The following is a 16,372-nucleotide window of genomic DNA, read 5'->3' as shown; positions in this document are numbered from 1 at the left end:
CTCCCAAGAAATGAAGCTCAAATCCCTGGATCTGGTACTGCAAGCCAAGTCCCTCAGGCTCAAAAGGCATTTCTTCAGATACTTCACTGGGCTTCAGGGGAAAAAAACCCAGAAGGTTTTAAAGTAACCAGGGGTCTATTTCATTTATAAACCTTTGCTTTTTTAAAAGTAAGTCTAAAGCCGCTGATGTCTTTAGATCACGCATGTGTTCCTAGCAACTGCCCGACTCCCAGGTCACTAGAGCCCTTTAAAAATATTTACATATCTCTCGATTCCCAGCACTGGCAACAGGAGCTCTGTAACATGGCAATAGCACGACATACATCATCCTCCCAGGTAACAGCTCAGGCACTGCCTCTTGACCACTCCGAGGTTTGATTTGGAGGTTCCCTACCCCCGGTCATTGTGGGTTTGCTTGTTGGTTTCTCCCCTCTCTTTCTCGATTTATCCCCCTCCTGTCATATAGTGCTCACCCCATTATTTAACCCAGCACAGTCCTACAACAAATACCCATATCACATAGCATAGCCATGACTGCAGCAGCCTTGCATCTACTGCACCCTGGCTCAGTCTGACACATACAATGCTTTAATCAGTGCCATTCAAATCTTAAATGTTCTTTCAACATATGCACAGAGACATCTTCCATTTTTGCTATTTGGCGATTTCACTCAAGTGAAATTTTTCTTCCCTGTTCCTGTCCTTAAGATCCACCTCACTCACCCTTCTGTATCTCTTAGCAGATCTCTTTTGCTGTTTGTTTCCCTCATTCTCTCTTTGGCATGTATTTTGTCCTGCTATTGCCTTGGACAAGAAACAGCTCTCCTTTCTTGGCCTGAAGCATTTTCTTTTCGCTCTCTCAAACATAAAACACCAATTTCCTCGTTAATGAATTTTCCCAATTTCCCCCCTGCAGAACAATTGTCCTGTGTCTTTTTCTTGGCTGAATTAAGACTCCAGGGCCTGCGGGTACCATCTATAAAGCATGGCAGAGCATGGACATGGCTAGATACAAACCAGATAAAATACAGCACTAATAAAATAACAAAATGCCAAATAAGAGTTGGCGAGTTTTCTGGTCAGGACCTGCTGAGGATGAAGGCTTTAATGAGCAGTTCAGTTGTGGGTTTCAAACCCATAGTTACTGGCAGTTAGTGCAAGTATTTAATTCTTAATTAGAAATTTAGAAAAGGAATAACAAATCCTTACTCTTGTTCCATAAAACAAATATTAAGTTGTCAACATTATTATATCTGTATATTTTTAGAAAAATCTGTTGCTTACGCATCATGTGATACTCATCAGAAAGAAAATTTTTGGCAACAGCAAAGCTATGTGAAAAGCTACTGTATTTTTTCTTTTTTTAAAGGCTCTGGCTGGCTGGTTGGAACAGCAACGCGAGGAGCCTGCGAGGGCCATCTTGGTTCCATCAAACTTAACAGCGCATCATTCTTCTCTCACCAAACACCCACTGTTGGCTCAGGAAGCTCCCTCTCCCAACACTTTCTAAGCTGCTTTCTTGGACCAGCTGCACTGGTTGCCTGGACCCTGGAGAGACCCCTCATCAGTCCCACCAGAAACCCAACAGTCCCCATCAATGCCGCCTTGCATTTGGTCACACATGAACAAATCCACACCCTTTTGCCTGAGCAAAGGGCAACACAAATTCGCTGTGAATAAACCCGTGCCATCTTCTGGCCTCTTCTCCCATGTGTCAGAGCAGCAAAGGGGTAGTAAGAAAGGTCAGCAGGCTGCTGGACATGGGGGTGTGGAGCCCTCAGTATTTAAGCCAAACATACCAACTGGCCCACTCGTGCAACTTCAGGGCAAGCCTACTACCCCAGGAATATTCTATATAAATGAGTAAACATAGAGAATATGCAGAAAATACTGCTTAAAGTAAACCTAAATATGCAAACCCACATACTATACACCACCATGGAGGGGAGGAAAAAAAAAAAAAAAAAAAAAAAAAAAAAAAAAAAGGCAGCCTTTGAATCAATTCCAGAATTAACAGTGTCAAATGGAAAAGTCAACTATTCCCCTATTTCATACAGCCTACTGTAATTACTGCAAAGAAATGGAGCTTTCCAGACTGTAAATGTTAAACTGTACAAATAATACTGTGGTTTCAAACATGTTCAGTGAATTCCATACATTGTTATATTTTTTGACCAAAATGCTTTAAAATTTGGAACCTGCAAGGAAAGCCAAACCACATTTTTAAAATCTGCAGTTTGATTTACTCAGGCAAAAGTGTTTTGAGATGGGGAAAAAAAGAAAAAAATCCTTGTTGAGAGGATACATAATCATCTTGGGAAAGCCCTTAAGAGGAGGTGCTCTTGAGACTGGCTAATCGCTGGGAGGAACACAGACAACTAACTAGGTTGTGTCTTGGGAACATTTTTCCTCCCCAACTATTCCATATAGAAACAAGCTCCCTGATAAAAGGGAGATGCTAACACACTTGCTTGGAACAGACTTTGCTCTGTGAGCTGACATGAACTCTATTATGGAAAACGTGCTAAACATAAAATTTACTTCTCAGGCCTCTTTCTTTCAATAGTGCTCCACTGCTGCAGTTCTGCCAACAAGCTCCCCTTGCACTATCTGAACAATCTCTTAATTATTTAATACATTACTCAGCAGAGAGGAAAATTTAGGCAGGGAGTCAGATCAATATGCAGTTTATGTCCAGGCAAAAAGCAGCTTTATCAAGGGACACTTACATTCCATAGCTTCACAAGAGGCCTGCCTTATAAGCCATATTTAAGTGATGTCAAATAACATGAAATGCCTACAGACTGAACTTTCACAACAGTCAAATTGGGTTTGATGTTGATCAATCTTTTTTCATCACCTTAAGCTTTGAATTAAATGCACACACAGTTCAAGAGACCCTGGATACCATTCAGCAGAGTCCTCTACTACAATGTATGAGCAACTATTTATAGAAATATCATCAGATACACAGGAACTACATTGCATGAATTTTCCTTAACTGTTTACCCACCCTTTGCTGCTTAATCTGCTAAGGAGGTTTTTTAGGAAAAAACGCCCCAGCTGTCGACACCTTTCTCCTCGTTCTTTACTATTACACTAAATTTAGCACCAGTGAAAGGTGCTAAAAACTGCAGAGATGGGAAAATTCAGAAACAGATGCTCTTTGCAGTTGCAGTGGGTCTTGTAAGTATCAGATCTGACTTTCATCATTAAATCTACGGGAAGACAAATGTTCAGCTCTGCTGATAATCTGACTTTGACCAGGCTAATGGCATTTTCCTGTCTTCAGTCCCCTCTTGGCATGCCCAAATCCCATACATTATGCGTCAGAAGAATTGAGGCAAATGAGTAATGATTTCTTTAGCACATCTGGCTGGTACAACAAATAGCCAAACTAGACATTTAACATGACAAATATATTGCAGTCACGCATACAACCCAGTAGGGAAACTAGTACATAAAGACTTCAGAAGGCCATACTCATGCCTGACCAGCTTACAAATGTCCTGGTTTCCTTTCATGCCCAGGATCAAGGTGAACTACCTGTGGTGAGAATGAATACCTATAAATAATAATTAGCACTATTCATCTTCAAAGCTTTTTACAAATATTAACTGTTCATTCCTCCTAACAGCCCTGGGAAGCACTGCAGGGAAGTCTTTTATGAGAGAAAACAGGGACACAGAGAAAGAGACAATCTTCAGGATCAGCCAAAGTATCAGGCCCACTAAATAACTAGGTGCTACACTGACTTTTAGCACGTTCACTACTCAAGCTCTTTGGATGTGCACCAGCAAGAATCCTGGGGCTAGCAGGACAAATACTAACAGGTTACTATCTTCTCCTGATGTCTGTTTCTATCCACATTTCTACCCTCTGGTAAGCATGAACTGGCTGGTACCACAGAATTGATCATGAGCAGTAAACGAGCAATCTGACTTTGTAGCTCACTTCACAGTAACTTGTTTATGTGCTCAGATCCTGAAGGACCGGGTAGGGACCCATGTGAAGAGGAGTTGAAGACTCACAGCTGTGGGCAGCTGGAGTCTGGGAGCTGGGAAACCATGAATATCAAAAGCCCAGTGTCACTTTCAGCACTAAAGATCAGAGAAAGAGCTACTGAATAGGCTGTGTTTGGGGATTTTTTTTTTTTTAAAAGGCAATCACTATCACAGTCAAAAAACCAAAATTCATATCTGACTCTGGCTGTTGGTTTTGCCTAACTTGAATCATATAGGTCTCTCCTGCCTCCAGAACATGACAACATAAAGAATGAGCTGTGCAACCGAACAAGCATCACATGCTGATGGTCACGGTGAAGTCCTCTTTATTTGAACTTGTTTAGAGCCAACACTTTTGTTGAAAGAAAAACATGGAAGTGATATTTAATTTTTTTTTTTTTTAAACACAAACTGGAAACAGTTTTATTTAACAATGCATCTCTGGCACAAACAATTCATGTTACAAATCTTTTGCAGAGATAAGGAGGCTGATCCTTATCCTACATAATTCTGAAGAAAGGAGGAAGTGTACTGGAATGTAAAAAGGCTGGGATGATCTTCAGCACATTATCCTTCCTCATCCTAATGAATCTGAGGCACATCCAAACCCACTTCACAAAGTATACAGTTCTCACCAGCTACTGGAAGAAGCTGAATGCCTTAACTTGTACAGACCAACATAAACAGTACATAGGTGATGCATGCAAAGAAACAAAATTCAAATGCAGTAACATGTCCAGCAGAGAAAACCCATTCAGATACAGGACACTTTATTAAGCAAAAGACAACATATGAGCTTGCTGGTTTCTAACATTTTATTGTATTACTTGTTCCTTGTCCTTACCCTTGGGATTATTATTTTTTTTTTTTTAAAGCCATTATAAAATGATTTAGGTATCAAGTTTGCAGAACTTCACAGAAACTTCAAAGAAAACCAATGAAAAGCCAGGCTGTCAAAAGCCGTTGAAAAGTTAAAGCCCTTTACTGTAACATCCAACAGTTTATGCACTGCTTGACTGTCATCTGGCATGACAAGAAGAAAGCCGTAAGAGAGTAAAAATAGTAGAAGTGAGTAACCTTACTTCACCATTCAGTTTGGGAATGGCAAAGAATGACCAGCACACTGAGTGAGTGAATCAGATGGTTAGCAATCTTCCACTCTTCCTAAACCACAGCGTAACCACAATGACTTAAATAAAACTCCAAACAACTCATTTTTAAGGTGACAACACACCTTTAAACCTACAAAAACATTCCCATGTACAATTATTCTCAGAAATATGAGCAAGCAGGAAACACGCATATGCAGGGTGTGCCTGACCTAATTCTACAGTCTACTACTTTAGAACAAGCTGTATTTCTAATATAGTTGCATGCCTTTCAAAAAAGATTAGCCTTGCTTTAATTTCTTAAAAGATATCTTTGGAACATGCCAAAAGTTTCTTTAAAAATAAAAGCAGAAAAACAAATTAGCAATGATTTAATTCCTCCTCTGTAGAGAAAAAAAAAAAATCTCACAGGCTTAATATAAATAATGAGAAGCATTTCCTGTACCTAAGGATTAGCAAATCAGTATAGGGCACGTCTAACCCACATCGGGGAGTGCAGCACAGATACACCCAAGCCAGGAGAGATCCACTGGCCAAAGCTCTGCTGTGCTGTACACAACGTGGATTTGTCACTTGGAAGCCAAATGCAGTCTGGCTGTACAGGTCCTGTACCAGGCTGAGTTAGGGAACCTAGCCTCTCTCATGCAGTACTCACCACTCACATTCATCTTCCAACTGGTCTGCTCTTGTGCACCCTACACAGTTTTGGAATTGGGTTAATTAAAAAAAAAAAAGTGATCAAACTTGCTAGGAAAAAATAATCATATTGGCAATTAGGCAGCAATCCAACTTCCTAATTTACATAAAAACTATTTGCTTTTGATCATCAGATGTATACTTCCCCAGAGAGAGGAAGAAAGGAAAAAGAACCATACTGCTTGTCAGCTCAGTTCAGTGGCAGTAAAAATTCCCCAGCTGCAGGGAAGCATTCCAGAGGGCTGTGCAGAATAAGAGTAATCCAACCATTAGGAAAAGGCAAAAAGTAAAACTTTCCGCTCTATTAAAGATTCAGAACAGATCTGAGGTCTCTTTCTGTAAATATGAAGGAAACTCACTGGAAACAGCAGGTTTGAATTCACATGAATGAGACTGGAGTCAAACCCTAGGAATTTTGGCCCCAGCTTCTGTTCATTCCCACACCTGTAACTTCGGAGTCCCTGAAGATTTTAAAAAATAAAATGGAGAAAGTATTGAAAGGAAACAGCACAGAAGTGCACTGGGAAAAAACCTGCCAGGCTGTGCCAGCTCTAGTCTCGACAGAGCCTCCTGTCTTATGCTCTGCTTTGTTCCCTTCTGCATTCCCGGTAAGAGGAAAACAGCACCATTAAGAAATTGGAAAAAGACAAAGTAAGTATAAGAACTGCCAATTAAAACACATCTTCAGTATAAATTGCATAAAACCCCTCTAGAGTTTAAAATGCGAGGAGCTACCCTTCCTTTCACAAGTTGCTTGGAGTAAACACAAGCCTATCATTCTTTATCTACTCAAAACCAAAAGCAACCAATAAGCCCACATTGTCAGTATTGCAGAGGCACTTCTAAAGCAATGACACATTCTGCTCTTAAAACTCTACTCCCTGCTTTCAGCCAAATTTTATAGTCTTTAAAAATGTTAAAATTCAGAGGGTCTCATTCTCATAGCAGGTGGCTTTTTAAAAAGAATTTCTCCAGTTGTCATGTACAAATGTGGTTCCTCGCTATTTCTTTTTTAAGCATGAGACTTGTCTAGGAGATCAGTTTTTATTGTCTTCCAGAAGGCAAGGGGCCATGCACGAAGTCTCATGGAAGCTGGTGTCACCAGGCTGCTCTGGGCAAGCGTACCTTGCAGCACAAGGGTCTGAGCCCCAGGCACTGCCCTGCGCCGCTGCACCAAACACGGGATGCTCAAGGCACTGTCTGAGGCTGCCCACTCACTGGCACCTGTAGATATGCCTGTACCACAGGAGAACAACATAAAAGTGCATTCACCCAGATTGCATCAGACAGAAAATCTACCTGGAGCCTTTAACATGCTTTTCTCATACCTACTAATGATCCTTGTTTCATTTTCTGCCACAGACACAAACATAACCAGACAATAAAAGGCTGATTTATAGGTTGAACTAGTACAGGCACATTATAAAAGGCTTTTCCCTTGTTATGAAATAACTCTATCAATATAGAGAGGAATCATTTTCCATCTGGCTTCGAAATATAGATGGAGACTAACGTCCAGCAGGACTGATGCAATGCAGGACAGCCTGCAAATTCTGGCAAGAGACAGCCAGAAGGCTGATGAAATGCTTGATTGTTTTCTCCTATTCTGTGCATAGTGCTTCACTGTTAGCAAAGTTTACAGACTTACTTATTTACTTGAGCCTTAACAAAAATCCACTGTTTTTACAAATGCAATTCAAAACTACAGTCTGCAATATGGTTTTGATGGTTTAACACTGCACATCCACACCTTGACTTAAGACCTGTGGTTCACCAGGTCCTCCCGTAACTGCCAGCGCCTGGTTTACACGCGGAAAGTTCACATCGTCACTGATGGCACTGACCCCACGCTGACAGCATCATTTCTTTTGCCAACCTAAAATCATCAAGACTAATACATGCAGAAAACTCACTGAGATTTATTAACTTGAAGTGACCCCTTATAAGCTTTTCCAAAAGAGGAAAGTTATACTGTGGCAGCCTCATCAAGTGGAATAGATGAAGTGCCCCCAATAATGTCCTACCACTGGGTGTCTCGGAAGGGAACAAAATCGGAGTAAGGCAACAGGTTAACGCTTTGCTAGGGCTATTTCTGCCCTGTAAGGCTCACAGGTACTAGCTTTAAAGAGCACAACCAAGCAACCTCTTGGGTTTAAGACAGTCACCTGAAAAATCCCAATTCTTATATCTGATCCTCATAAAGAGCTTCTTAACACCATATTAATGGCAGCTGTGCTAGTGCTATCTGATTAAACTCAGTCAGCAATTTAAATAAAGCTGGCCATGCCAATACAGAATATATATCTCCTTTCTAGACAGAAGGATGGAATATACAGATCTGACCAGGGTAAGGGGAAAAACTCTGGTGAAAGATGAGCGGTTGCAAATATAAGCAGGATCTTCTCTAGAAACAGGAAGAACAAATGTTCCCCTGCTAAAATACATAATACTGAGGTAAAGTTTTAAACCAGGTGACACCTATCAGTTACACCGTGTCCTCACCTGTGTTAGATTAAGCTACAAATACTTATGTAAAAATCTTCAACAGGAGCAATAGCAGCATACAACAGAGTTTTGTCCAGTATTCTCTGATCCACCATGTTCTGCAAAACTATTTACAAAGTTTTCAGAAAAAAAATGTGTTTTAACAAAACATAAAAGTAAGACCTACCTTAACTCTTTAGATTATAAAATGCTATTTTATTCCTCAATTTTTCTTCCTGGGCAGTTAAATCTAAATTGGTTTCAAATTCACACCAATTCCTACATCTACACTATGAGAAGTCAATCTTCTTGATTATAACCTATACAAAAAAAGCATAAGAACAACAGTATTTCTGAGAAGGCTCTAACCCCGAGTCTGATATACCTGCAGCAACCAGAATTTCTGAGCAGAAATAATCACCCATGTTTCCTACTGTAACTCTGGAGCAAACCCTCTGCCAAGCACCCCTTCTCAAATAACACAGCTCCTTACTTACTGGCGGCTCATATGTTCTCAGTGCTACCAGCACCAATATCCCAAAATCCTTCTTTAATAGAGGGAAGTACTAAGTCACAGCAAAGCTTCAGAGTTTAAACTGTTTGTGCAGTAATGGTCACTCCCCCAAAGCCCAGACGTCTGATTCATGTAAATATTTCAATTTAAAAGTCCCCATCGTCTCCCCCCATCCCCCCATAGATTCATGCAAAGTTTGAATAGAAAAAACTGTATAGTAACAAATAGCTTTATTTTAGGTCTCTTATTTTCAGCAAAAGCCCCCCCAAATGTCTCCTCACATGCCTGGTTCAGCTGATTTTTCCAGGAATCGTGTGGTAAAGACGCAGTTTTATTAAACCCTTGATGCCATATGGTTAAATACACTCCTGCCACTCATCTGCCACATGTCCCTTACGCAGGCAGAAAGGAATTAACTACCAGAAATTCTGAATATGTACACAACCATGTGCATACAGATCCCTGAGTCCAGAAGACCTTGGACTTGGGCCCAAACAAATTTACAGTAACCGAGGATATTTTAATATGTTAACTCCCCTGCAAGATGCATTGCTGATGAGCACCAGTGAGTACCCCCTTCCCTCAGAGCTTGGGTGCCTATGCAGAGCATTGCAGAGGCATTACATGTTTATGGCACCTGGAAATGTTACCTTCTGTCAGTTCAAATATTAAATCAATGTATTCCATTGTTCTTAATGCTTTCCCCTAAGATATAACTGCATTGCTCAGAGACTGCTCCAAACACAATTTCATAGAATAACAGAATTAAATATCATAGAATCATAGAGTGGTTTGGATTGGAAGACACCTTGAAGACTATCCAGTGCCACCCCCTGCCCCGGGGCAGGGCCCCCTTCCCCCAGCCCAGGGTGCTCCCAGCCCCGTCCAACCTGGCCTTGAACCCTTCCAGGGAGGGGGCACCCACAGCTGCCCTGGGCACCCTGGGCCAGCGCCTCACCCCCCGCACAGGGAACAATTTCTGCCTTAGATCTCATCTAAATCTGCCCTCTGACAGTTTGAAACTGTCACCCCTCGTCCCATCCCCACCCCCTGACCCAGAGTCCCCCCCCACCTCCCCTGTCCCCCCTTTAAGCCCTGGGAGGCTGCTCGAAGGGCTCCCCGGAGCCTTCTCTTCTCCAGGCTGAACCCCCCCTACTCTCTCAGCCCGGCCCCCCAGGGGAGCTGCTCCAGCCCCCCCAGCATCTCCGTGGCCTCCTCTGGCCCCACTTGAGCAGCTCCGTGTCCTTCTGCTGTTGGGGGCCCCCGAGCTGGCCCCAGCACTGCAGGGGGGTCTCCCCAGAGCGGAGCAGAGGGGGACAATCCCCTCCCTGGCCCTGCTGCCCCCCCTGCTCTGGCTGCAGCACAGGGCACGCGTGGGTTCTGGGTTGTGAGTACACATTGCTAGGTCATGTCGAGCTTTTTGCCAACCAACCCCCCCAAGCCCCTCTCCTCGGGGCTGCCCTCCAGCCGCTCCTCGCCCAGGCTGGGTTTGTGCTGGGGATTGCCCCGACCCCCGGGCAGGACCTTGCCCTTGGCCTTGTTGCACTCCATGAGGTTCACACAGCCCCACCTCTCCATCCTGCCCAGGTCCCTCGGGATGCCATCCCTGCCCTCAGGGTGTCACTGCACCACACAGCCCGGGGTCATCAGGGAACTTGCTGAGCGTGCGCCCGATCCCACTGTCCATGTCACTGACAAAGATGTTAAACAGTGCCAGTCCCAGCTGACCCCCGAACAACATCACTCATCACCGCTCTCCACTCAGACATCGAGCTGTTGACCACAACTCTTTCAGTGCCACCATCCAGCCAATTCCTTATCCACCAAGTGGTCCATCTGTCAAATCCATGGCTCTCCAATTTAGTGACAAGGATGTCATGTGGGACAGTGTCAAATGTTTTGCACAAGTCCTGGTAGATGATGTCAGTCACATAACAATAATATATCATTTTAAATGCAATAGAACCTGAAGAAGTAGGAAACTGTTTTTGTTCTGACTCATACCAGTGATAAAGCACGTGTGTGTACTTACAAGTTTTAAAGTTTGATCATTACATTGCGCCTGATTAATGAAAGACACCTTAAGAGATACCTCGCTTAAAAACAAACCAATCAATCCAACATAATAAAAACAAGGTATCACTAATTTACTTTAGTAACTCATGCTTTTACTGTACATACGTGCAAGGTATTGCAAGCACTTGTTACTACTTTTGGTTTGGGTGCAAGCTTTTCATTCTTTAACGCCCAATTATCTAGTCTTTCCAGATATGGGTACAACAAGGTACCTGTAGCCTGTAAAGGAGATTGGGGGGATGTAAAGAAAGAGCAACAGCCTCTAATCACTAAGGCATATTGTCCCACACAAGGTGAGGTGGGTTACCATCATCCCAGATTATGAAAACTCCACACAGAGCACACCATGCTGAAGCCCAAGGCAGCTTGTTACAATTTCAAAGCATGCAGAAGAGCATTCACCCCCCAAATCAGCAAGGAGATGACAGCTGGGTACAAATTAACACTTCAGCTCACAACTGAGGGGAAGAACAGGGGGATGAACCCCCTCCTATCTCCTTCACCACAGTGGCCAGAGAGCCAAGAGCTGCAGAGAGCCAAAGCCCAGTACTTGGAGCTGTTGCTACCACCACCTGCAATTTTGACATGCAGTGCAGGGCCCCAACACCAACCTGCAGCACCATAAACTACTTTTGGCATAGCAGCTCGCCACTGTGGATCCACTGGAGGTGAGGATCGGTGTATTGAGAATCAGTGTATTTTGAAATACACAACAGCTCGAATACAAGTGGAATATTTTACAGCAGAATATTGGTAGGGAGAATATTCAGACTAAAAATTCCTCTCCTCACTTACAGAGCTTTTAGTTTCCTACAAAAAAGTTAGTTGATGTTTCACCCATAGCAAAAAACATCTACTTGCTTTGACTCTTATTTTAGAAAGGCTGCAAGCAGCTTAAAACTCCACCTTCCTTCTCTGGAAGGGATCCCAACAAGTAACTGCTCACTCATTCCCAGCTCATCTGCTACAACTGCCATTCATTTTTAACCAATTACATGGCAGCAGCCTGAAAACCAAACAATAGATGGCAGATTTTTGAAAGTTGAACACAGTTACAGTAGCTATTCACCAAAGAGATTTCAGAATAACAGAGCATGCAGCATCAAAAAAAACCCCAAACAACAAAGCAAAACCAGGGAAGCTGCATGAAATGCAATTAAGTTTGAAAGTAAATATTCCCATCTTGAAAAAGCAGTTCGCCTGTACTAGTCAGGATGAGCTTGGTGATTAGTGACATAGCGGAATAAACTCTGATCTGCCTGCACACCCCTGCCACTGTTTCAGGGGCTGAAGGTGGGCTGACCGAGGGGGACGGGAAGGGGAAGAGGGCAGAGCATAGGAAGCCAGCACAAGGCCCCGGTGCTCCGGGCCTGGCGCTGCTGTCACTGATGAAAGATCCAGTGGCAGTTTGTGCCCAGCGGGGAAGATCAGAAGCGGGCTTGACAAAAAAAAATCAAGCGTCATAACCCAGCGCAGGAGATCTTTACCTAACTTTGGTAGGAGCTTGGCTGGCATGGGATCCCTGCCAGGGTAATTACCTGGCATCCCCACGAGGCATCACCGTATCTCACTGCAACAGTCAGCAAGGCAAGTTGCTGGAAGCCGGTTCAGAAAAAGGCATCGAAGCTACAGCTGTGCTGTCCAGCCGAAGGGCTGAGAGACCCCTTGTGAGCAGAGGCACAAGCAAAGAGACAACTATAAGCGTTGTCTGTATAAACAACAGAGTTCTCTGGACCAAGCAAGTTTAATTCAGGCTGAGATACAGACAATAACAAAAAGGAAAACAAACGTAAGACCTACCTTTTAGAGCGCAGCCGCATTAGTAAACCCTGCAAGTAATGCTAAACTAATCCAAAACCGAAACAAATCGAAGAGCTCTATTTAGCACAATTGCAGGTCTTCAGGAAAACACATCTTGATTTATTTTTAGGGACGTAAGAGCAGGGGCTAAAATTTCAGCGAGGTAAAGCCAACCATTAGCACTCTCAATTTATGTCAGCAGAGAACTTGATACCATATTTTCAAGAACTGAAAAACATCTTGCTCAAGATTTCAAAATAACTAAGGTTTACGATGGTACATTGGCAAGACACCTCTTGTTTTGTTTACATGTCTGGATAAATATTTTACATGTCAAGCATAGTTATAACACTTTCTAAGAATATTCCATTACATTCTTTCTTATGTGACTAATAATTCCTTCACAAAAATATTTGGCTAGTGTCACGTTTCAGCAAAATTAGCCAGGAACCATAGCCGTATTTTGTGGAAGTTTAAAAAAGGGAAAATACCACTTAAAAATTACAAAACTGAAAAAGCAGAGACGATGCCTATTTCAACACACATAATGAGGTGTTTGTGCAGAGGAAAGGTGCCCATTTAGGCACTGAATAAGGTCGCTCTTGAAAGTGGAAAGTTCTAAAATTGAAATGTATTCCAGAACAGTCCACTCCAGCTCATTTTTAATTTGACAAGCGAGCAACCCATCAATATTTTAGCCAAAAGTGCAGCTGGTTTCATGAGTGTTTATCTCAAAGACAGCAAGCAAAAGAAAGGCTGGGACTTTAAAAAAATTATTTATTTAAAGGAAACAGTCTTCAAAGGCTGTCCTTGTGAGGAATATTCAACTCCTCTGCTGAATAATCCAAGAGATTCAAAAATAAATTAGCATATTTCACTACCAGAGTTTATACATGCTTTTAATAAATCCTTAACAAGCAGATAGGTCTTACTGCAGAGTCTGCTAATTAGAAGGTCTATTAATGTACAAAGCAGCTCTTTCTAACCCCAGGATTTCAACTCAGTCCCAATCAGACATCACCAAAACCATGATGTTTTCGAGCTCTTAACGTGGCCTGCATGAAATTAGTCTGCCAGTGTAAGTCTAGCTGTCAACTAGACGAGACACAAGAAACCACCACCCCTAAGTGAACCTCCTGGTGGTAAACCTGGACCAAAACCCCCGTAGGCCGAAGTCTCAGCACACTCCCCACCAGTGGGTGAACTCTTCTTCCAGCCCCGCGTGCGGCACACCGCCGGGGCAGCACGAGGGTGCTGCTGTGCTCATTGTCAGGGCTCCAGCTGCTCTGGGGATAAGTAAAGCCTTTAAGTCTCACGGCTGTCAATCTGGCTGGCCCTAGTTCACAGGAGGTTTTGTTTTGAATTGTTATTTTTAATTCATCTGTGACAGTCTCCTAATTAAAGATAGCATGACTGCAACACATGGGGTGAGAGACTGGAGAAAAGTCTATTTTTTTGCATTAATAATAGTTTAATCTTTCAGAAGTACAGTAATCCCAGTCTACAAGTGGTGAAATGGCATTTCTTGTAGTTGCCTACAACACCTTTAAAATGGTCTTGGAATGACTGAATAGCCCAAAGTGAAGACAAATACAGATGCCACAGCCATGGCATATAAACCAAGTTTCTGAAAACAACTAAGAGTTTCAAAAACATCTTTTAAAAGGAGAGGCTCATCCCATGATCTTGTCAAAGAACATTTTGTAATAGGAACATCTGACAGAAAGGGTACCATTTAAATATAGCACAGCCCCAACACACTTAAGCTCTCCACAGCTTTATAATTACCAGTAAACAGAAATCCAGTTTCCCCCTTTCTCATCCAACACTAGGTAACAGACAGAAGTAGACTGGTTTCACTTCAGTATCTTGTGCAGCACATTCAAAGCTAACATCTCAAAACCAGCTGTTTATCACTGCTCGTCAAGCCTGATAGCAAAACTGCACGTAAACACATTTCCTCACTATCAAATATGTTCATTTAGGTCTTTCTGAGAGCGCCACATCATAAAACCCTGTGAGGGGACTGCCATCTCCAGCAGGCTGGCAGCAGTGACGCAGAGCTGAGTCACAGCAACCTTTTCCTACCACTCAAGAGCAGCCAGAACAGCACGTCTGACCGCAGCCTCACCCGTGCATTTGAGAACGGACAGGTTGCTGCAAGGAGTGGGGCAGACATATGCTCAGGACCCCATTACAGGATCCGAAACAGAGGACTGCTCTGGGAAGTGATAATGAGAAAGCTCCTCTCCCACTTGCTGTTCACACATGCCCAAGAAATGCCATGATCAATATTCTTCTCCATTAGTGCAGCATCCAAATTAACAGCTTTTGATCATACTCAAAAAGAAGGTTTTAAATTGCTGTGCAGTACAGCTTAATTCAGAGACAAGCAGCATTAAGGGTAAAAGCTAAAACCTGTCTATTCCAAATGACTCAAACATTAGCTAATTTACACACCATAAGAATTGATCTCATAGAAACTGTGGATATAAGCAAAAACTTGCGGTATTAAAGATAAACAATTTCACAAAAATACCTGAATCTTCTAATTTGAAAATAATTGAATAATCTTATGATTTTTTATATTTGCAACTTGGTCTGTCTGAAAAGGAAAAAGAACAAAAGTAGATCCCATAGAAAATCAGCCTGTAGAAGAAAAAAGATTGTGCTCAGATATATTAGAGAAACTCCATCAAATCAAATTGTAACAGCAAATTGGCACTCACTGAAATGTAAAGAATCTATATTTCTTCTCTATTCCTTAGTTGGCCTTCTGAACAAAGTTACAAGAAATAAGGTAAACTTTTTGAAAATCTCCAAAGACCCTTCCCCAACGCATGCAGTAAAGTGTTTTTCGAAATAACGTATTTGTAGAAAATGCCTTTGCTATTGTAAACTTCCATCTCCTGAGTCTGTATCAGTCACTAACACCTGATGAAGGGCAGTCTTCTCAAAAAGCATTAGACAAGGAGGTTTGCAAGCGCCTGCGAGAACATTTATGTCAATGGATTAGGGAACTCATTCATAACTACCAACTGCTGCAGCAGATAACATTCCAGACAGATGTAACCTTTTTAATGGCTAGAGATTATGCAACCCCATGATGTTTAATCCACTCACCCAGAGGAAGAAGAAATTAGCCATCTTCCACATGGGTTAAAGCTTCCTTATTCTGTTTTCCTCCATTATTTGTTCCAGTCATGATGAACTAGCAGATGATATTAACCGTACATGAACTGGCAGACTTGTGAAATCCACTCAGCTCATTTCCAGTCCTACTAGAAACTCTGGCTTCAGCCACTGTGTGGCTGGGAACAGTTTCTCTCTTCCTGCTTTTCCCTACTTATCTCCTTTGTGGACCTTTCACTTCAGCTTCTCTAATCTATCAAAACATCTCAAGTGAGAACTGCAGTCATTCAAGTTATCAAATAGACACCACTCAGAGAAAAATTGTGTCAATCATTATTAAATTGAGAAAAATCACTAAAGTTGGGACATATGCTTAATCAAGACCGTTAACAGGCCATCCTATGGCACCACATGGACTCACAGATTAATTTCAGGAAACATTACCAGCTGTTTTCCCAGCAGCATGAGCCACAGGGCTGGGCTCCAAAAGACCCAGCTATACTCTCCAGACTCAAAATCATATTTATTGAGGAAACCCTTCTTTTACCAAATATGGC

General features: G+C 42.4%; 1 protein-coding gene across 4 annotated transcripts in view; it reads right to left on the bottom strand.

Moving 5' to 3' along the window:
• Positions 1–16,372, bottom strand: part of KCTD20 (potassium channel tetramerization domain containing 20) — a 30,225-nt gene that overhangs the window by 8,568 nt on the left and 5,285 nt on the right. For 2 of the 4 annotated variants that reach the window (XM_009969447.3, XM_032988936.2), the window contains exon 1: positions 8,791–8,884. The exons of the other annotated variants lie outside the window; for them this stretch is intronic. In XM_009969447.3, the coding sequence (XP_009967749.2) occupies positions 8,791–8,801 (11 nt within the window). In that variant the 5' untranslated portion in view covers positions 8,802–8,884. Of the gene's footprint in view, positions 1–8,790; positions 8,885–16,372 lie in introns of those variants that run through there. 4 annotated transcript variants of the gene reach the window in all.

The sequence above is a fragment of the Tyto alba genome, unplaced genomic scaffold (assembly GCF_018691265.1).
Source record: "Tyto alba isolate M040663 unplaced genomic scaffold, T.alba_DEE_v4.0 Super-Scaffold_30, whole genome shotgun sequence".
Classification (NCBI taxonomy): domain Eukaryota; kingdom Metazoa; phylum Chordata; class Aves; order Strigiformes; family Tytonidae; genus Tyto; species Tyto alba.
The sequence above is the reverse complement of the archived record's forward strand: the minus strand, read 5'-3'. Positions and strand labels throughout refer to the sequence as shown.